The sequence below is a fragment of the Archocentrus centrarchus genome, chromosome 13 (assembly GCF_007364275.1).
Source record: "Archocentrus centrarchus isolate MPI-CPG fArcCen1 chromosome 13, fArcCen1, whole genome shotgun sequence".
NCBI classification, from domain to species: Eukaryota; Metazoa; Chordata; class Actinopteri; order Cichliformes; family Cichlidae; genus Archocentrus; species Archocentrus centrarchus.
The window spans coordinates 16,291,494-16,312,624 of NC_044358.1; the positions used below are offsets into that span (position 1 = coordinate 16,291,494).

Here is a 21,131-nt window from a genome sequence, read left to right on the forward strand (position 1 = left end):
CAAATTGCAACAATGCAGAGAATCAACACCGTGATTTAATTAGGAGTATGTCATATTTCAGAGCACAAAATAACTTTACTAAACTCCAGCAGATGTGTAGATGTGCATTTTTATTTCATTTATAGATATTCCCCAACGAATAATGTAATACATTTTAAAGCTTTTTAAAATTTTACTATTAGTCTTCCCAGTAAATATACCTACTCATACTTAAATCTAATAGTCATATTCATAAAAAGTGTCTGTTTATGATTTTATTTTCCTGAGGCTTTAATCATATAAGTGTTATTCAAATGTGTTGAGGACTCATTCAGCTTCCTCTGCCCACAATACCCCTTAGTTCAATGCTTTAATTCTGAAATCGAGCTCGCCTTGTTTCCGCCATCACTCGCCGTGTCTACGGCTGTCTTGACACAGCCGAACATCCTTCCCATACAGGCGCTCAATTGAGGGCACAGCCAAGCCGCTGATCCGCAAACATGGATACGTCCTGAAGATTAACTTCAAATCTGGCAACATTCGACCCCGACAAGATCTCTGCTTTGGTACACCGAGGAATGATTAAATCTTTGCTCCAGTCCTGATGGAAATGCAAATCTAATCTTCATACTGGTCGGCGACGCTCCCTTGAAGATTAACTACCTCAAACCGTTCAGCTGACATGGTCTCTTATAGTTAAATAAAATGTGTTCAGGTTACTTTAACACTCTTTGCTTTGTTCCTTGAAGAAGTGTGCTTTGGGAGTTAAACCCCACTACTTGGCACGTGATGTTGCTTCAACCATATCTTTCCAAGTGGAGAAGAACCAAGAGTGTCTGATAGGTTTCTTGGGATTACTGTAGTCTCACTATATTTTTGATTATCGGGAAATTGGCTAAATTAGAAAATGATATTACCCCCCCCCCCCCCCCCCCCCCCCCCCCCACACACACACACACACACACACACACACAAACACGCACAGTAAATAAAATATTTTCTCCCAAAAAGTATCCATTGATGATTGGAAAAATGAAATGTACTGAGTTTTATCACAATTTAGATTAGAATGGTTGAGCTAGATAAACTATGCATCAAGCAGCCTATATAACATGGTTATTTCATTTACAGTTTTACAGTACACTCCACCGCGATTAGTATTTGCTGATATTGTTGTAGTTGAAGCTTAAACCAGGTTTTCATATTTTCAGTTCATTCTTCTGTAAAATTTAGCTTCATAGTATATGTTTAATTTTTATCTGGAGCGTGTTAGCTAAAAAAAAAAGTAAAAAACGCAGAGGAAAGGTGGGATTGTCAGGGTTTGAGGCTGCACATTAAGTTCTCTGCTGTCATCTAGTGGTGATAAAATGTCAGTGTCAAGAATTGATTCAGGCCATTTGTTTGTCAGGACATTTTAATTGTCAGCATATAATTAATTTTTTTTTTGTTGAGCAGTAATCCCAACACATGATGTAATTAATGTTGTTTACACAATTCATATAAATTTGTTAGACCACCACCCAATGTAGGGGTTATTAACAGTATTGGTAACGACCAAAATATATATAATTTTTTTTAATGTTTCTGTGATATTTGATCTACCATCATGTGGAAGCTCTTTAAGTGAAATATTTTTGATGTAAAAATATAATTGTTGAATTTTCAAATTTATTGCTTTACAAAAAAGCTGAAAAAATAGTAAAGCACGTTGTTGTTGTTTTTGTTTTTTTATTGGGATGCCAAATTAGTTATTTATTGCATTCCTGAACAGAAAAAATTAGTTTTAATGGTTGAATATTACGCTTGATTAATTTCTGACTGCTCAGAGAAGTCCAGCGTGTCGGCTCACATGAATTTGGTTCAGTGAATTTAGTCATTTAAAAAAGTTTTAGATAGATTTCTGTGTTTTTGTTTTTATTCACATGTAGTCTAATAAACTTGTTAAGCAATGTACATACATGTCATTTTTAGCAGCTTTAATTTCTCTTTTTTTCCAGTTGTAATGTAGTTTGACATAAATGGATATTTAGTGCCTGTTATTGAACAGAATACATTTTAAAACAACAAATTTAATTGAGTTTTCTCAGAAAAGTTTATTTTCAAATGTTTTTTCCTGCACCATAAAATGTCTGTTCCACAATCAAAGATGGGCAAAATGCAGGGAAGAACATTTTTAACAGGTGTGCAGCCCCCACAGAGGATAATGTACCCCCGCTCTCCCCTAACTGCTATCTTTGGAAAACTGCTCCCTCTCTGGGAAATATAAACAGTCTGTGCAGAAGCCAAAGAGTGAAATGCTGCATTTTACAAAATAACACCTACCAACTACTTTGTAAATTAAAATGCAGTTTTAATGATCATTGCTAAGACAAACTGATAACGATGACAATCTGTTTATATATCTAGCTTGTGGAAAATACATCATGATAGCAAAAGACAAAGAAAAAAAAACCCCAGGAGCACAATGATAACTATAACAACTTTTGAGATTATTGAACAAATGGCTTCAAAAATTTGCAAAACATAAAGCTTTAATGTTCCAAACTAATGATTTCTTATGTTTTTATGTTTTGGTTCTTTTGTGGAAATAACCCCATACAAAGATTAATTTTTATTTACACTAATAACAGCGGTTTTGTCCTTGTTGTCGAGAAGAGTATGAAGGCCTTGTACTTCTATCTACAAAAACTTCCTTATATGTATACACTACCTCTTGTCCCACAGTGAGGCAATGGTTGAACTCTCGGTTCTTCATATGCTATGAGAAAAGGATTTTGTCGAACTGGATGGAAGCTGGACTGGTAGGATGCGGTGGGGGCAGGAATGAGTGAGCATGGTGTGGCGTTTTGGCTGATGTATAAGGAGTTCCCCAGAGTATACAAGCTGCCGCCATGGTTAGAGCTCCGCACTGAGGAGGAGTGAGCCATGCTGCCTTGATATAACAGTGCTGCATTTTCTTGGGGAGCCAGGTTATAAACGACAGGGTTGACAACTACTCCATTATTTGCCTTCATTGGAGTGACATTTTGCAGTGGCACTGCAGCATTTTGTCCAACAGAGGAAATCGACTGAAAGCTGGAAAGAGTGGAGAGGGGATGATAATCCACCGGAGCTGGGTTGTTGGGTGTTGGCTTATAATTTTGGAAGTTTGGTGGCTGGTGCACATTAAACGAGCTTTTTTCTTTGGGTATACGGCGGCAGACAAACAACATAGATGAGGCGAAAAGCACAGCACCTGTTACCCATCCGATGTAAAGGGCCTCTCCGAGCTCCCTTCTCTGGGCATTAATCAGCAAAGGATTGTAAAAATCGCTAATGATGGCATGACCTGTCCACGACACAGGGATAAAGACGCAGATGCAGGCCATGAACTGCATAACCCCTGCAACCATCAATATAATGGTCTTAGCTCTATCATTACCCTGAATACAGGACACGCATCGCATCCCCGCCAGAGCAACAAGCAGCCCTAGTGCTGAAAAGGCCGTAGCAGTGCACATCAGACCCCTGGCAGCCTGTAATTCAGGGGGCAGATACAGCAGGGAGTCATAAACCTTACACTGCATCCTGATGTTGGCTTGTCTGTAGCAGTTCATCCACAAGCCTTCCCATCGGGTTTCCATCACAATTATGTTTTCTCCGATGAATGCGGTCACCTTCCACATAGGCAACCCCGTGGCAGCCGACGCGCCGATCAAACCAACCAGGCCCACGCATATTGCAGCTAGCTCAGAAGCACCTTGAATCATGGTTCAATCTCCAAAGCGCCAGTTGTGTTTAAATCCAAAATTAGAATGACTCTTGTCCACACCAAATTCTGAGTATTTAGTATATCTCCGAGAAAGAAAACAGACTTCCGAGACAGCGAGGTTCTCCTGTGATACAGTCTGTTTGTTGCAAGAGGCAGTTTGTTATGGGAAATATGTTTTGCAGTCACCTGGTTGGCTCACAGGGATGAAGGTAAGAGAAGGTCTGCTTATTTTGTGTTTATAGTTCCTCAGGCAATAAGGGTCAGTCATCAGTTTCTCCAACAGTGTACACACAAAGCAAGGCAACACCACACCAAGAGCTAAGAACTGCTTTTTTTTTATTAGTTACCATGTTTTCTTATTCTCTACATGTGGTACAAATTGAGAAGCAAACGTGAGTATGGCACAGTTCAGTACAGCTCGTGTTGTTCTTGTATTGTCCACAGGGGAGCAGAGATGGCCTTTAGGATAATGAAATCAGAGTGGGCTAACATGACACAGTCCAAATACAGTTACACTTTGCCCCAGATGACATTTACTGTAACTGAGTTTAAATTGTCAACATGCATTGCATATCGCTCCAGGATTTATAAGACATGGCGTAACCTCAAGCAACGATAAACAAAACATTTCCCGTACGTCACAAATATTTGCATTACAAAACAGCCGTGATATTACTGTTTTTATTTTGCAGTTTGCCTTTGAGCTTACTAAAACTGAAATGAAGCGACCTGTTAGTTTAGAAAGTAAAACTCTGTTGAACAAAGAGAGAAGTGATCAACACACAGAAATGAACTAGAGACGTATTGGCCTTGAGCTGTTTGCTTTTCCATTCAAAGTGACTTGCAAATTTGGATCATATGATCATGCTGTCATTTCTCTGGCTTCCTTGTAACCATCTGGCTAGGCTGCATCCAAAGCCACACCTTAAACAAGCAGCCTTAAGCCGACATTTCATGTTAATGTAGCGACCTATTTGCTCCTTATCAGGACATCTTGCCACACTTAATCAGACTCGCAGTTGTTTTCGGATTAAAGTTTTGAGTAGCTCGGTCTTTCCCCAATAAAGCATTTACTTTCCAGTGAAATCCTGATAATCCATAATGAACATCTACTTTTTCTTCCTTTCATTCCACACAAAGCGTTGTGCGTTTGTTAGACTTTAAACACACCTGCTTTAGTTTTTCCTTTTCTGTACCACGTATTATTAATACTGGTTAAAACTAATTAGTAATGATTAAAAAAAGAAAAGAACATCTCAGACACACCAATGTTTTTTAAAGTTAAGGAACAGTTTGTTTGAAATGACTGAAGCAGTAAATGTATTTTCAGCTCCTCTCATTCTGCAATCATATGACCCATTAACAAAGTGCATGTTTAACAGTAAATTGCCTTGAATTTTCAGTGGTTAAAGACTGAATAAAATTGTAATATACAACATAAATATTAAAAATTGTTAATCGTGTGTACAAAATAAAAGGCTGTCGGTATAAAATTTCATTTCATGCATAAAAGTAATGGAAACAGTGATTGCAAGATTTTCTTTTAACCTGAAATGCATAAATTCCAATCTGAATTCAAGAGAGATGTTCAGAGATAAGCCATCCCACTATGTGCACTGTGTATGGAGGGATATCTGGACTGGTAGCTGTAGATTGTTGATGGGTGCCTTGACAGCATCGGCTGAGGTCGTGGTTGGGGAAGCATCACCAGCTGTTGAGGCTGCAGAGGCTGTAGCTGCTGTGGAGGGTAGACTGAATAGTCTGAGCTCTTGGAGTACAGGTACCTCTCTGAGTCTGTGTCTTCAGGTCGTGGATTACAGAAAGCAAACATGCATCCTCCAGCGAACAAGAAAGCAGCAGACACCCAGCCGATGTAGAGAGCCTCCCCGAGCTCCCTGCGCTGGGCGTCGAGCAGCAGGGGGTTGTAGAAGTCGGTGATAATGGCGTGACCCGTCCAGGACACGGGGATGAGGACGCAAATGCAGCTCATTAAGATCATGGTACCAGCAATGATGAGGACTACCCGCTTAGCTCGATCGTTGTTTCGGATGCACGATGTGCACTGCAAGCCTATCAGACTGATCAGCAGACCAAGACCACCCAGTGCCACAGCGCAGCACATTAGCCCCCTTGCCGCCTGCAGGTCAGGGGTCAGGGCCAGGAGGGAGTCGTACACCTTACACTGCATCCTGATGTTTGCCTGTCGGTAGCAGTTCATCCACAATCCCTCGTACCGGGTCTCAAACACGATAATATTTTCCCCAATGAAGGCTGTGACGCGCCACATGGGCATCCCAGTGCTCGCTGCTGCCCCGATCAGTCCGATCAGGGTTAGTGAAAGACCCACAATCTCCAGTGCTGAGTTTGCCATTCTGCTGTCCTCTTACTCATCCAAGCTCATGGGAGCAATAGTGTGTGGACACAGTGTGACAGTTGTAGGAAGCAGTGGCTTTCCTCTATGGAGCGGCTTTTCATCCATGAGGAGGAGGAGGAGGTTTATGTTCACCTGTACACCCTCCTCCCTGTGGACAGAACGGGGAGGGAGTGGGAATTGTGACCTGTTCCTAGGAAACTGAATCTCCTGGGCCTTTTTTCTTTTTACAACAAACCCAGAGCAGCTCTAAGCTACCGCTTTTGTTTATTCAGAAGTTTCAGTTTACATTCCCGGGCCTCACTTTACAAGAAGACAGAACAGTGAGGTGTTTATTAGCAGAGGGCAGAGTTAAAAATTGTCCAGCTGCGCGTAAAAAAAAATTCTGTTAATGTATTACCAGTTAACTTTTTAATATTTGGAGCGACTTGTGTTACAGGGCATGTATGGTACTGGAGACACAAAACCACAGCAACAAGACAAAACTGTTTCTCTGCAAATGTGCACTTTTAAACAATCAGAATATGAAAAGTAGACAAAGGGGGGAAAAAACAAGCCGGCATAAACTATGACAAATGGTTGACATTTTATTGGTTGTGCACATGTAAGTACTATAAAGAGAGACTAATCTGTCTTCTAAAAATATTCTCATATATTATGCTTTGCTTTAAGGGAGTTTGTTAATGCACGGATACAAAATGTTACACATTGTCAGTGTTGGATTTCTCGTCCGGGTCTCGTGTCAGTCTCCTGGTAGGTTTGTATAATGTGTGAACAGCCTGGTTTTACCAGTTTAGGCACATCTCTACTGATAACAATAGGGACTACATAACTTTACGTTTGCTCACCAGAGAGGGACATAAGTGCGGTTTCTCTTGGATTTAAAAAAAAGAAAAAACTACAACAAATTTAAGATGACTGAGACGCTGATCATCCTAAAACTCACTTGATCAGCCGTGTCCTGTTTCAGTAGACGTTGAAAGGAAAAAATTCAACAAGATTGGGTTTGTTTGGTTTTTTTTACCAGCCATTTATTTTATTAGAAAAAGACACATAACATTTTTGAAGCATGTACAGCATGTATATTTACAACAGTAGTGAAGAAAACTCACATGAAGGTATATAATCTGAAAATATTATATAATATTTGCTCTTCAGGAGGAAGTCAGCAGAAGCTGTGAAGACAATGATCTCAGCATGTAACTGTTGTAATATTACAGATTACACTCTGCCAGAATGTACTTTAATGTAAATTAAATAAATGGGTAGAAACCAAGGAATACAGTAATCCAAAACAGATCATTAAGACACCGTCAGGCCCTTAATGATCTTTAGTCCCTGCAGGACACTCTGATAACGTAAAGAAATATCGGGCTGTTTCCAGTGTGCGCCAGTGTCAGTCAGTTCACCTCATCAAATGTGCCAAATTTTGGCAAGTTTAAAAAAAAAAAAAAAAAAAATCCACAAATGTCTAGTATTGACTTGGCGTGTATACCACAGATCCCGGTGGAGGTGCAGAGTAAGCAGGCTGGTAGGTGTACGCTGGCTGGTATGTGTATGGCTGATTTGTGTATGGCTGATTTGTGTATGGCTGATTTGTGTATCCAGGTTGGTAGATGCTTCCTCCGGGGTTGTACAGAATCCTCTCGTCGGTGTCCACGCGGGGAGCGTGACGGCAAAGCAGGATCACTCCGGCACTGAAAAGCAACGCTGAGGTCACCCAGCCAATGTAGAGAGCCTCCCCAAGTTCCCTGCGCTGGGCATCGATCAGTAGAGGGTCGTAAAAATCCCTGATGATAACATGGCCAGTCCAAGACACAGGGATTAAGGTTGTAAGACAGCCCAGGAGGAACAGGCAGCCTCCAGACACAAGAACAATGTGCTTGGTACGAGCCCGATGGTCCACCACTTTGGTGCATTTCATCCCCACTGCTGAAACAATGAGGGCGAAGGCGGTCAGAGCCACAGAGCTGCACATCAGACCTCTGGCAGCCTGAAGGTCCGGAGGCAGAAACAGCAGGGAATCATAAACCTTACACTGCATTCTGATGTTGGCTTGTCTGTAGCAGTTCATCCACAAGCCCTCCCAGCGGGTCTCCATCACAATAATGTTCTCCTGAATAAAGGCCGTTACCTTCCACATCGGCAGGCCTGTCACGGCCGCGACGCCGATGAGTCCAATGAAGCCAATGATGAGAGCCACTACCTCACAGCAGATGGCATTTCGATGTTTCCGCTTCTCATTTTTCAGCTTTTCCTCTTCTATAGAGTCTGGGTAATCTCCGTAGGTCTGAGGCGCCTTCTTATCGTAGTAACTGCCGACATAAGATTGGGGTGGCTTGCTGTAGCCACTGTAAGCAATGTAAGAGGCCATCGTGGCTAACACAGAGAGCTTGAGCTCAACCTCGGGCTGCACTCACACTGTTAAAGAGACAAATCTGAGGAGAAGAACAAGTTGAGGAACTTATACACCCTCAAGAACTATGCTAACGATGCAATGCAGCCTTACTGGTTAAGCTGCTTCAAAGCCATCAGATAAATGCGGACACAGAAAGGCATGTTGGTTGTTTTGAATACAGTCGAAACCTCCAGTACTGATAATCAAGCTTTTAGTTTTTAGTGATTTTAAAATCACTAAATCTTCTTGTTACCACAGCGATTAAAAACAATCACATTATTTTAAATAGATCAAAGTTGATCAAAGTATGTTTCTGACCCTTTTAACACATTAGCATACTATTATATGCTCCAAGTCAAAATTAACTAATGAAACGTGTGGCCAGTTTTATCTTTGAAAGGATAAAAATGTAAATAAAACAAATCTAACAACTGCAGCATCCACCTACAAATATGTATCTATTTGCAGGTGGCGGCTGCACTCGTGACCATAGGAAACGACTGATAGGTTGATAGGAATCATCGTATCAGCTCTCAGTTTGAGAGACAATAGGATGACCTCAGATGTGAAGCTCGCTGCTTCTCTGCATGTTAGATGAGCTGATTAAGAAGGTGTTGTGCACAGAAACCTGAGGAGCACTGATATCAATATAACACTGAGCCACACTCACCTTGTTGCTGCCACAGAAACATTTTAGTTTCTGTTCGGTCAAACAGGAAAATCGTGCACTTAATGTGTTCTCTGTTTTTGCTTTTTCACATTAGGTTTTTAGTACAAGGAAAAACAATGTAGAAATGGAGCTGGGAGGTATCTGGAGTGTTTGGGATGTTGCTTCCTGTAAAATGATGCACTATTTTTAATAAAAACACACAATCACAAAAACAGGCTGAATTCAAACTTTTAATAAAATATTGGTTGACTTGGTTAATGAGATTATTATGCAGTGAAGTCAAACAGTCATGCAGTTACATTTGTGTCAGTAGAGAAAATCATTAATAAGCACAAAAAAAGGGCTTGACCATCCAGACTTGCAACAAGGAAAATACTTATTTAAACACATTGATGGCAGAGCAGACAGCGTTCTCAGGTGCTATTACTCATCCATGATCAGCATTTACCCAATATTTTGGTGCAACTGCAAACCATACAAATATTGCACAATATAAATGGAACATACATGATTGATTCAAGCAGTCATTGTGATTAAAATAAATACATGCTGTTCATAAGTAGATCATTTTTAGAGGCATCTAATTTGTAATTTGCATACAGCAGTTTACACATATTCCTGATGCTTTTGAAAACTAGATTGTGTCCTCGAAAGGTCGACACTGTGGCCTTTCTGTTCATCCCTTTCCACCATATAATAGGTTTCATTGTAGAGCTGCTCTTCCTTTCTTCTGCGTTTGCTAAATCTAAACAGCACAATGATCCCGGTGATGAGCAGAACGCCAGAGGTGGCCCAGCCGATGAAGAGTGCCTGCCCAATCTCTCGCTTCTGAGCATCCAGCAGTGTTGGGTTGTAGAAGTTACTGATGACAGTATGGGCCACCCAGCTCACAGGGATGAGTGTGGTCAAAAAGGAAAGCAGGAACACACTCCCCCCCAAGGCCAAGATGATGTTCTTGCTCTTTAAATTATCACCTAAGCAGCTGTTCTTCTGGCTCCCACATCCTGTGAGGACCAAGGAAATGACAACCAGGACTATGGAGACACACATGAGCCCCCTCGCAGCCTGCAGCTCTGGTGGAGAATTAGCAGTGAGTCATAAACCTTGCACTGCATGTTAATGTTGGCTTGTCTGTAGCAGTTTCATCCACAAGCCCTCCCAGAGTTCCTCCATGACAATGATGTTGGCACCAATGAAGGCAGAAATCTTCCATGTGGGCAGAGCAGTGGTGGCTATTGTCCCACACAGCCCGATGGCGCCCAAGACCAGTGCTAAAATCTCCGACTTCGCCTGCATCGTTCAGAGGACAAAAGTTTCGACTCACTTCTCCTGTCTCGTAAAAACACAGCTCAGTGCATCGCTTTTACAGAGCTCTAGATCTGTGATAGTATCAGCATTTTGCGTAATGTTATCCTACTGGTTTCAGTTTATCAGATTGTTAGCTATACATTACATAGGCTTTTTTTTTCTTTGCAAGAATGACTGTGGTAACGTGAACAAAGTTTGATTTGACTACCACAAGGTTTCAAACACAGCCTTAAAGTATTATAAGTAATGCCTTGAAATTAACAGCAATAAATCTGCTTATTGAAAATGGAGAGAAATCCCAGAGGAAAAAAAGGCGCGTGTGGTCATCCTCAGAGGCAACACATGCTCATTGTTTTCAATGCAAGCCCACATACAGATGACTACATGCAGATGGTCCCATTTCCCAGCAACAAGAACTCACATTCACATCTACTGCTGTGTGTGTGTGTGTGTGTGTGTGTGTGCACACGCAATACATCAGATGCAAGGAAAATTCAGTTAAGTTCTGCAGTGTGTTGAGTTTTGTGTATTATGCTGCCAATAAAGTAGTAAAATGACTTCATTAAAATCACAATTTTAACTTAAACTTTAGAAGATTTTAGTCTTTAAAAGGGAGATTCGTCTGATATCAGGTGAAGAGGAAACAACAATAGGGGATTTCAGAGTGAAAAAGCGCTCCTTTATTTAAACCTGATTTGTTCTAGGACAGCAACAACCTGTTGCTCACCTTGTTTCTGAGAAGTAGGCGAGGCAAAGAAGAATGGTACAACAGAGAGAGAGATGTTTTGGGAGAGGTCATAAAACAGGAACAGAAACTGTAAAACCTGCTGAACAAGTTTGCTGAGTGATACCATCGTCACATCCTCAGCTGCTTTGAAAGTCAACAGATATGCTGGTATACAGAGAAACCTGCAGCTGAGAAGAAACCCGCGTTGCTGTTCGTATTCACTGCTGTCAATTTAGTGTTTAGAAATTTTTAAAAAAATGATTGAACTAAGATTAAATGGTGCAAGTTAGTGGTTGCAGCGTGGCACGAGCAAGAGAAGAAATGTTTGCCAGCGGCTGAATGTAAATTACAAATTCCTGGAGCCTAGTTTAGTCTTTAAAATTTGATACAACAGTTAATGCAGTCATCACACTTTCCTAAAGCTAAATAAGATATCTTTACCTTTCTGGTGTACAAGACAGTGTATAAGACAGAAAAAAAACAAAGGAAATCTTCATACATGAGAAGCTGGAACCACCAAATGTTAGAGAAATCTGTGATGAATTTAATATCATTCTGTGTAGGTGTTCAGCTGTCAATCTGTCAGTCACTTGGCTTCTGCTTTTCATTACAGCTAAAAACATGAACACTTTTACCATAAAACTGAGCTAATGTATAAATTGCAGCTGTATAAGGTGTTATTCCTAATATGTTTATTACTGCTAATCCACTGTGAATACATCAGTGTCTTCAACATTTAAAATCTAAAAGTCTGACACGAATGCTGAGATTGTCGGCTAGTACTGGCGTGCCAGCGTCACATGAAACAACCATATACGTCAGAGTGGCGAGCGGGCACTTCCTTAGAGATGTTAAGCATTATCTATAAGCGGTGTATAAACAGGTTAACTCTAATTTTTGACTTCAAAAGTTCTATTTATAAAATGTACTAATATTAGTAGTAATATTTGTACAGTACAGTATTAATACATTAATTTAGAGCTAATATTTGTACAAATGTACTAGATGACAAAGTGTGGTGAACTACTTCAAATGAAGACTTGTAAAAACTGAAATTAATCCAAAAATTCTGAACTGTGGGTAACTGGTGAAGTTATTTCTCTGTTTTATAAAATGTATTGTGTAGTTTGAGATCCCACATGTTCTGTACATGGTACAAAACAATATCTTAAGCTTTAACAGCAAGCTTATAATGTTGTTTTCCACTTCCTATTTTACATAGCTAACACGAGGCAACGCCCTGTTTTAAAGACTAATTGAAATGTTGAGTAGTCTGCCTCTAGATATTACACACAAAGCAAGTTTTAAAAAGTACCTGATACCTAATGCTACACAGCAGCCCCACCTGCTGACTCCTTTTTTTGTTGTACATTTAGGCCCATAGTTATTTCAACAATTACACAATGGTCGTAATTTTGCCCATTTTTGTGATTAAAGTGCAGACTTTAAGCTTTTAAATAGAAGCATTGCGTTAACTGTTTAGTAATTACAGTAATTTTTTTTATACATATAGTCCCTTTTTTCAGAAAATCAAATATGGACCATCTAACATCATTGTAAATATAAGGATTTTTGTTTTGATCTGGATGAAAATCCTTTGCAGTCACTGACTGCCGTCAGAGATGGTGCTGCCAGGCCTTTTATTGCATCCTCCATTAGTTGCTGCTTCTTTGTGAGTCTCTGCATTCAGTTTGGTATGTAACCACTTAAAAGCACGCTGTGTTGGGTCAAGATCAGGTGACTGACTTGACATTGAGGAACATCCCTTTTCTTCAGTTTTGCAGAACTTGGCTGAATTAGACCAGAGTATATAGCCCTGTACCCTTCACAGTTCACCCTGCTACTTCTATCACCAGTCACATCATCAGTAAACTGGCACCCATACATGCCCATGCCGTAACATTGCCTCCACCATGTTTGACAGATGATCTGGTATGCTTTGGATCATGAGCTTTCCTTTCCTTCTCCATACTTATCTCTTTCTGGTACAATTTAATCCTAGTTTTATCCATCCAAAGAACTTTTTCCAGAACTGGGCAGGCTCTTTTAGAAAGAGTCTAATCTGACATTCTTGTTCTTGAGAGTAATCAGTGCTTCGCACCTTATTGCAAACCCCCTGTATTCATGAAGGCATCTCCTGATTGTTGACCTTGACAGTGATACGCCTTCGGCTTGAATTTTCTTGGCTTGGTTAGATGTAGTGAAGGTATTTTTCTTAAGCAGGGAAATGATCTGTGATGCTACACTTTAGTTGTCTTCTGTGGTCTTTCAGTCCTTCTGGTGTTGCTGAGCTAACCAATGCATTTGTGCCAGATTGCTGATTTGGACACTCCAGAGGTTTTTGCTGTCTCTCTGATAGTTTTATTTCAGTTCTTCAGCCTAATAATATCCTCCGCTTGCATCAGCATATCGTTGGACTTCATATCGTCCAACACTTCAACCCAAATCAACTTGACGTCTTCTATCTACTTAATTGGTTCAGTAATGAGGGAACAGGCTTCACCTGGCCATTAATTTGCTTGTCAGTTAGTTGTCCAATTATTTTTGATTCTGTAAGTGAGGGGGGGGGTGTCTATAAAAAAGGCTGTAATTCCAAAACAGTTAATGCAATGCTTTTGTTAAACCATTTGAATTAAAGTAGAAAATCTGCACTACAGAGGCAAAATTTGTCCAAATACTTAATTTGACACAGGTCAATTAACAATGGGTACCAGTAGATGTAATATTAATTGTTGTTTCTCGTATTTCCTTTCTGTCTTGGATTTTATTTCATCATTCTTTTAGCCGTTTTGTATAACAAATACTCGGGTGAATATAAATAAAGATTCAAAAGATAATAATCCCTTTAATTGGGATTGTTCAATTTATCTCTGTGAGGTATTCAATCAGCCAGCCATATCATTCAGGACTGTATTGTATTGCTACACATCAGAAGGCTGCACGTCTGAAGAGATCTTTTCCCTTGATCTAAAAGGACACCAGAGCTTTTGTGGTGGGGGTGGTGATTGACAAGGATGTGCTGGGTGGGGGCGGGCCGGGGGGGGGGGGGGGGGGGGCAGAGAACTCAGAGTTATAAAAGAGGAGATAAGGTTGTGAGTACCACGATTGTAGAGTGCTGCCATTCTCCTGATGTTAGCTTGAAAATGCTGCAGAAATTGTTCTTTGCCAAGGAGGTGCTGAGACTTCACAATAGCTGAATACATCAGCTCATAACGGGGATAGGGATTAATGTTTGACTAATGGAGGTACAAGATGACCTTCATTATTTATTATAAGACATCTTAAATTCACCTTCCTTGGGCTTAACTTCACATTTTGTAATGTTTTTTGTCATTAGTAAGGTTAGCCTTCTTTAGATGGGAGCGATTTGAGTTTTCTGCCGCTTCTGAATGGAGTGCCGATGAGACCTGTTCCTAGGATTTAAAAAAAACAAACTTGGAGTTTGGCTTAGGGCTGAGCTGATCCATTGACCATAAATGGGTAAATTCCATTATATGTTTCACCTTAAAGAAGAGAAACCAAACTGCCACCTCTATCTTTGCTGAAGAAATCTGTAGGTTCTGTAGTCTGTAGATTCATAGTTATGCCTGTTTATCGCCTACTTGATCAACAACGGCTCAACTGTCGAAGTCCAGTACCGTTCAAAATATCAGGATAGACGGTAGAAAGTATCCAGTTAATATCGGTTTGCTAAAACACGTTCCAATTCGGATTGTGTTTTGATTTGATGTTTTCTAAGGTTGTGAGAAAGGAGGCGCTGGTGAGGGTCTTCCTGCAGCCATTGTTTATCTTTGCTGATGCACTTCCTGATTTTTGTTCCCCCTTGCCACTCAGTTGCACATCTCATCTCTCCAAAAAAAAAAAAAAAAATTATATATATATATATCTGACAAAAAGAGCTTTGATAAAAGAGGAAATGGCAAGTATATGCTCACCAAAACTCGCTGAAATAAAATAGCTTCTCAATGCAACATGATCTCATCTAATAACAGGAATTAACAGCGATATCTCAATACTCATTTACTGAATATGTACAGTGTTCATATTGTGGATCCACTTATAGCTTTCAAAGAGATTAATTGCTGTTAACGCTTCTTTACCTGAGCGTGATTTCTTGGCTCCAAAGGAGAGTGTGGTTGTTATGTGAAACACCGACTGCAGCCGTTTGTCTTTTCTGTGATGATGGGGATTTATGTTGTTCGCCATCCTTCAAACAAGCGGCCGAAGCTATCAAAAACACACTAAGTGCTTCTTAATGTCTTTATAAAGTTCAGTTTTAGTTTTCCACTTTTGTTTTGCATTGCAGTCAGTCTCTAAGTGTTGCTTTAAGGTAGCTGAGCGTCGATTAGTCACTTATTCACAGGCGTGTCGGCCTACATTTTTTACTGGGATTTTCTCCCATCACAAATCGTTTTGCAGACTTGGTGTCTGTTGAGCTGCAGGGAGTAAATGAGGCTGTTGATTAAAATCACACCAACCACTGATGTTAAATTATAAGTAGGAAACAACTGTATTTATTATGATATCAGTAGATTTGTATATACACACAGTAATAAAAATGCAGTCTTAGTAGCACAATGAGTTGTTTACAAGTACGACTTCTTTCAATTCCAAACGCACTTCTCCCTTGATTGCTTTAGCAAATTTGGACTTTCTTAGTGGGGGAAAAAAAAATTGCTGCTGACAAATTAATTTACATATGAATAAATAAGATTGCATTGTATTCCAATACCAGTGAAGAATCATTTTGAACACACAAGACATTTTCAAGGACGCTGGAGTCTCTTTCAGGAAGCGAGTTTACAAACTCTAAGCTAACACTGAACCGATAAACCCTGAGGATGGGGTTCACAGCTGATCACAGCTGCTTCAAACAGGGACAGAAATGCAGGTAAATAAAGAGATTAAAATATGGACGTGAATCTGCCGTCTGTGAATTCTTAGCTGTGCACTTTAAAATATATTCACTGTCATTAAATGTAAAGTTTGTAAATATTTCATGTAATGCTGTCAGAACACACTAAACCTACGCCAGCTTACGTTTCAAAACTCAATTTAAACTAGAGCTAGTTTATTTTTTTAGAGTAACTTCAGCTGCACTCAGCCCAGCTGTACTCAGATGTATTTACACAATCATGTAAGAAAAAAAAAAGTTAAATGTAATCATGAATGTGATTCACTCATTACTATGTAACAAATGATTAATTAGTGTCTTGTGTGTCAAAGCTTTATACAGATTAGATTAGTACTGTAATGATGCTAGGTCAGTGCTTCAAACTGGTGCACAACCTGACAGGTGCCCACATGGCCACACAGTCAGAGTTATAAAGGCATGTTTGGACTTCATTAAGAGCTATACTAATATCTATCTGGGGATCCAAGGTGCTTCATCACAGGCAACCTCCCACTGAGCAGCTCCGGCTGAGTTTCTCCTTTCGCATCAGGGTTAACAAGCTGTCATTTCTCTAAACCTGCTTCCTGGAACAGACTCCAGATATGTTAATTATCTACAATACTGAGCGGTGCCAAGTGGAGTGTTAATCAATGTGTACAAGTGATACTGAAGAGAAAAAAGAAAGGTAAGTAATTGAAATGGTTTCACAGTAAAAGACGCACGAAACAGCCAAATTCAAGTAAAACAGGATTATGTTAAATTAAAACCGTTAACTCCCCTTGTTGCTTTGACATGAGGAGTTTTACATAACTCCACTATTAAATGTAACCAAAAAAACAAAAAACAAAACACCATCTTCCCGAGTAAAAAGATAGCTTTAAGTTAATAAACAGCAAATCAAAAATAAAATTATACATCAGGAAATATGTACCCAAAACATGTCAGTGTATATTCATGTGAAAATCCACAAGTATAGTAAACTATGCAAGACAACTGTCCTTTGCAAGTAATTATTCTATTTCTTTAAGGACAAATAATATACAGCCCTTAACTATGATAATATCTCTGAGTAACACAGACAAAACAAATATTTATGTTCTCAAAATACCCAAATTTGGCAACAGCAGGCAGGACTAAAGAACACCGCCCAAATGTGCAAACCATGCCAATCAAAGCAAGATGATTAGACTGTGATTGTACCATTATTTCAAACCTCAAAGCTTACACTTGACTTTCATGTAACAGCATTTGATTCAGGATTAAGCTCCCTCATTCTGGATCCCTGTATTGCTCCACTAATATTTTGTACCTGTACAAGAAGCATTCAGCATAAGGTAAAGAAAGGTATATCGTCTACTAGCTGTGCAATATACATCAATGCTCATGCATTGTTTGTGATGACTGACCTTTTATGGAGCCCACGTAAAGCTGTCTAAAACACTCATGTCTAGCTTCTGTCGTCGGTTTTTATGTCGCACAGTCTGGGGATAAACCTGATTGCTCCCTTCTTACCCAAATCTCATCTTTCTTTGTCAGATCTTCCATCTTGTCATCGATTATGGTTCTCTGCTTCTCTGTGTCAGGTGTCTCGCTGGCTGTTAGGGACTTAAGGCTTTCACTCTCCGCTCTTTCCACACCCTCCAAGGTCAAAGCCATGATGGGGGCCTCCAGGTCAGCCTCAGTGGACGCAGGTGTTGGTGTCTGGCAGAAGTTGTTGTCGTCGTCGTCACTAAGGATATCGGTCTCTTTCACCTCTTCCTGGTCTTCATATTCTTCTAGGTCGAATTGTTCTTCCACCCAACGGTCTGTGTCACCTGCCAAGTCAGGCTGCTGCTGCTGCTGCTGATCTGGTTCTTCCTCCTCCTGTTGGGACCGTTTTAAGCCAGGCTCCTCTGGTGAAGCAAGGTCTTGCTGTTCAGGATCCCCATCAAAAACAATATCCGTGTCTATGGTGAAACGGTTGCGCACCAACTTCCTTCTGCCCAGTGTCCTAGTTGGGGCAGATGCTGTAAAAACCAGCACATCAGGAAGATAATTTATTATGAACGTCACACTTTCAGTACATTATTTTGGAGTCTGGCATCATACTTTTTAAAAATATTATTCATAGTTTAACATATAAATGGTTAAAACCATAAATGAAAAGCTCAGAGTCTCTCTGTGCCTGTTAAGAATAAATTGGGGCACATGGAGCGATTGCATCCACAGACTGGCATTCACCTGCTCTATTTATAGTGGGACGGGCTCCCTTCAGGGCACAGAGCCGTTTTCCTCCAAAGGGTACATACTGCTGGTTCAGTGGTAAACTCTCAGTTTTAAGGAGCTGCCGGCGGTGCTTTTCCCGCAAGATGGAGTGGACTGTCTTCACAAAGTCTTTTCGGTTCTCTGGAGAGCTGAGAAAAAAGAGACAGTTTGTCACTTTCTTTGATAAAGTCCAATCTGCTATCTCTGTTAGGCAAGCTGTAATCTGCAGTGTGATTGAACCTCCTTTAGCAGAGATCCTCACCTGCAGCAGAGGTGAAACGTCCTCTCTGGTCTTCCTTCTGACTCTGATTTGGTGTGGACAATCTCACACACAGCAGAGCCCTCACCATCTGAGGGATAAATCAGCACTGCTGTGATCTCTCATAAATGTGTTAAGATATTCTAAAACAATTATTTCTGGGATTTAGAAGAGTAAAATAAGTGTTTTAATAAAGCTTGTAATCTAGTTTACCCGCATTGGCCAAAGACCGGACTTGAAGGGCATCAGTTGGGATCATGTGACGAAATCGGAAGGGATCTTTTTCTTCAGAAGACACCGAGACCCGATGGGAGCCACCCTTCAGTCAAACAAAGGAAATGTTTTTGCTCTTACAGCTGATCGACTGATGATTTTAAAAATCGCTTTTGTGAAACCTACCATTTTCTTCTTCTGCTTGCACCCTTCCTTGCAAACAAAGACCACTCCTGTTTTGAACACTAGAAAGCACCGAAGAAAAAAAAAAACAAACATTTCAAATCAACAAATATAACCTTGCAGGGAACTGTAGTCTTTATGTAATAAAACTAAACAGGCATAATTATAGGTGTTCTGATTTGGTAGAGGATCAACTCTTAATTGTGAGTGATTTATACCTAAATAAAAAAAGGGTCATATATGGAGAGGAAAACTAAAAGGACTAGTATACATGAGTTTCTCTCACTTATACAATCATACAGCACTTTATTCTATGCAACTTCAGTATTTTGTCTGCCTTGCATCAATGGACAATGTCTTTGGACTGTGAAAGGAAGCCAGAGCACCTGGAGGAAACCCACGCAGGCACAGCGAGAACATACAAACTCCACACAGAAAAGCCCCAGTTAACCAGAAACGCTGCTGTAAGGCAGCAGTGCTAACTACTGCATCACTATGCAGCCCACATAACAGTTAACTGAAATTTTGTTAAGTGCTGCTAATCTGTCACTGATGGAGTGTGAGGCATTTGAATTACTAGGGGATAAAATGCTTCCGAACACATGCACACTTTACACCATGTATTCGACTGTGCCATCACAGTCAGTTTGTGCCTGTTTCAAATGTTCTGAAATTTTAAAAGTGATTCTGGGGGGGAAATCATACATACACGTATTATTCGTTTATTATATAATCAACAATCCTGGCATACCAAATGTAGCCATCTGGGGTTCTTTCTTCCATTTTCCTAAGGAGGCAGGTGGGTTAATCCATGTCACAGTGTTGTGGAGCAGCAGATCACCCATCGACAGATCAGCAACCTGGTAATTGCAACAATAATCAACCAATCTGCATGTCACTTGTGGCTAACTGAACAGAGGAGAGCCACATTTGACCGATCTACCTCTTTCTTTTCACTGCTCTGCTCGGTGATGAGCTGATCAAACACAGCTCCAAACTCCTCGTGGATCTTCTGCATTTCATTGATGTGGCTGGCAACCTTGTTCATGGCTTTCATGGCAACTGCAGTGAAGCACAGACCATGTTAAGAGGTGAGCTGTTGGACATCTGTGTTCTACTCTTAAGGTTTATTTTGTCTTACCATCAAGGTGGTAGTGCTCCTCGCTGTCTGGGTCTGTGAGCGAATAGAGCTCCTTCAGCAGGAGGGGATACTTGAGAACCCTCTGTATGGGTTTGATTAGGTAAGACTCCAGTGTGGAGGAGTGCTGCTGCTTGGGGTTTCGCTCATCCAGAAAGGCCTTAAAATTGGGGTCAGTTTTAGCTGAAATGACCAAAAAAAATACAAAGTCAATGAAACTCCTCTACACATTACTTATTTATCCCTGACTCTGATACACAATGGTTTGCTCAAGTATTTTCACTAATGTTCTTTAAGTTCCGATTATTTATGTTTGGCCTGTTATTATGCAGGTTACTGTGGTGCACATATGTTTCATCTTGTGTTAGAAATTACCATAAGCCACATCAAAAGGACTGGATTGTTTTTATGTTTTCATAGAAGGGTCATTTTTTATCTACAAGCAGCTAACCATGAGTGGGCAGAACAAAAATCTGTTTACTGCTTTTTTTTTTTTCCCTTCTTTTTTATTTATTTTTTTTTTAAAACAGCTTTATCCTGATAGCACCTCCTTAAACATTGTGGCAGATAACCAGTTGACTCACTGAATGTAAATGCAGAAAACAAAGCCATCTACTCAAGTCCTGAAGGGAGTGGGTGTACTAGCTAGAGAACAGACACTGTTCAAGACTACTCATTACATACCATACATTTCTGCAAAGCTTTTAGCTCTGGGAGCCTGCAGCTTTAAAGTATGCATGGGTCAGATGGACAGCAGTGCAGAGCAGATTTATGGAGCTTTGTAGGATCATAGTTGATGGATAGGAATGCATCTCAGAAGCATATTTACTCACCCTTTACGAGGACCTTGGGGACTTTGGTGTGGCTGGCGCAGAAAGCACTGTAGAGTTTAAAGCGATCTGCATAGTACAGGAAAGAGCCTCCGAGGGAGAAGAGGATTTTCTGTAAAAGAGTTACCAAAGCTGTAGTTCAAAGAGTTCAGGGCTTTAAGTACTT

At 40.3% G+C, this 21,131-nt stretch overlaps 5 protein-coding genes across 5 annotated transcripts in view; all 5 read right to left on the reverse strand.

Moving 5' to 3' along the window:
- Positions 1-2,566: 2,566 nt before the first annotated feature.
- On the reverse strand, positions 2,567-3,886 carry LOC115790713 (claudin-8-like). The gene has a single exon (XM_030744615.1). It carries the CDS (start codon positions 3,726-3,728, stop codon positions 2,673-2,675), a length of 1,056 nt encoding a protein of 351 aa, XP_030600475.1. The 5' UTR covers positions 3,729-3,886; the 3' UTR covers positions 2,567-2,672.
- A 176-nt stretch (positions 3,887-4,062) lies between these two features.
- cldn8.1 (claudin 8.1) lies at positions 4,063-6,185 on the reverse strand. The gene has a single exon (XM_030744616.1). The coding sequence runs from the start codon at positions 6,099-6,101 to the stop codon at positions 5,319-5,321; it is 783 nt and encodes a 260-aa protein (XP_030600476.1). The 5' UTR covers positions 6,102-6,185; the 3' UTR covers positions 4,063-5,318.
- A 947-nt stretch (positions 6,186-7,132) lies between these two features.
- On the reverse strand, positions 7,133-8,541 carry LOC115790851 (claudin-8-like). The gene has a single exon (XM_030744822.1). The coding sequence runs from the start codon at positions 8,473-8,475 to the stop codon at positions 7,573-7,575; it is 903 nt and encodes a 300-aa protein (XP_030600682.1). The 5' UTR covers positions 8,476-8,541; the 3' UTR covers positions 7,133-7,572.
- Positions 8,542-9,525: 984 nt separating this feature from the next.
- On the reverse strand, positions 9,526-10,493 carry LOC115791064 (claudin-17-like). Its single transcript, XM_030745156.1, is given in 3 exon segments — positions 9,526-10,251; positions 10,254-10,311; positions 10,313-10,493. Coding segments are annotated over 3 exon segments (687 nt in total). The 5' UTR covers positions 10,466-10,493; the 3' UTR covers positions 9,526-9,775.
- A 5,197-nt stretch (positions 10,494-15,690) lies between these two features.
- The window catches only part of LOC115791189 (TIAM Rac1 associated GEF 1), a 38,580-nt gene continuing 33,139 nt past the window's right edge, over positions 15,691-21,131 (reverse strand). The window contains 9 exon segments of the mRNA XM_030745321.1: positions 15,691-18,104; positions 18,319-18,491; positions 18,605-18,692; positions 18,815-18,920; positions 19,001-19,059; positions 19,749-19,857; positions 19,941-20,059; positions 20,139-20,318; positions 20,969-21,077. Of these exon segments, the coding sequence (XP_030601181.1) occupies positions 17,566-18,104; positions 18,319-18,491; positions 18,605-18,692; positions 18,815-18,920; positions 19,001-19,059; positions 19,749-19,857; positions 19,941-20,059; positions 20,139-20,318; positions 20,969-21,077 (1,482 nt within the window). The 3' untranslated portion in view covers positions 15,691-17,565.

What these genes read in the sequence shown, in the direction of transcription:
- LOC115790713 (XM_030744615.1), bottom strand. Translation starts at nt 3,728, where the DNA reads ATGATTCAAGGTGCTTCTGAGCTAGCTGCAATATGCGTGGGCCTGGTT.
- cldn8.1 (XM_030744616.1), bottom strand. Translation starts at nt 6,101, where the DNA reads ATGGCAAACTCAGCACTGGAGATTGTGGGTCTTTCACTAACCCTGATC.
- LOC115790851 (XM_030744822.1), bottom strand. Translation starts at nt 8,475, where the DNA reads ATGGCCTCTTACATTGCTTACAGTGGCTACAGCAAGCCACCCCAATCT.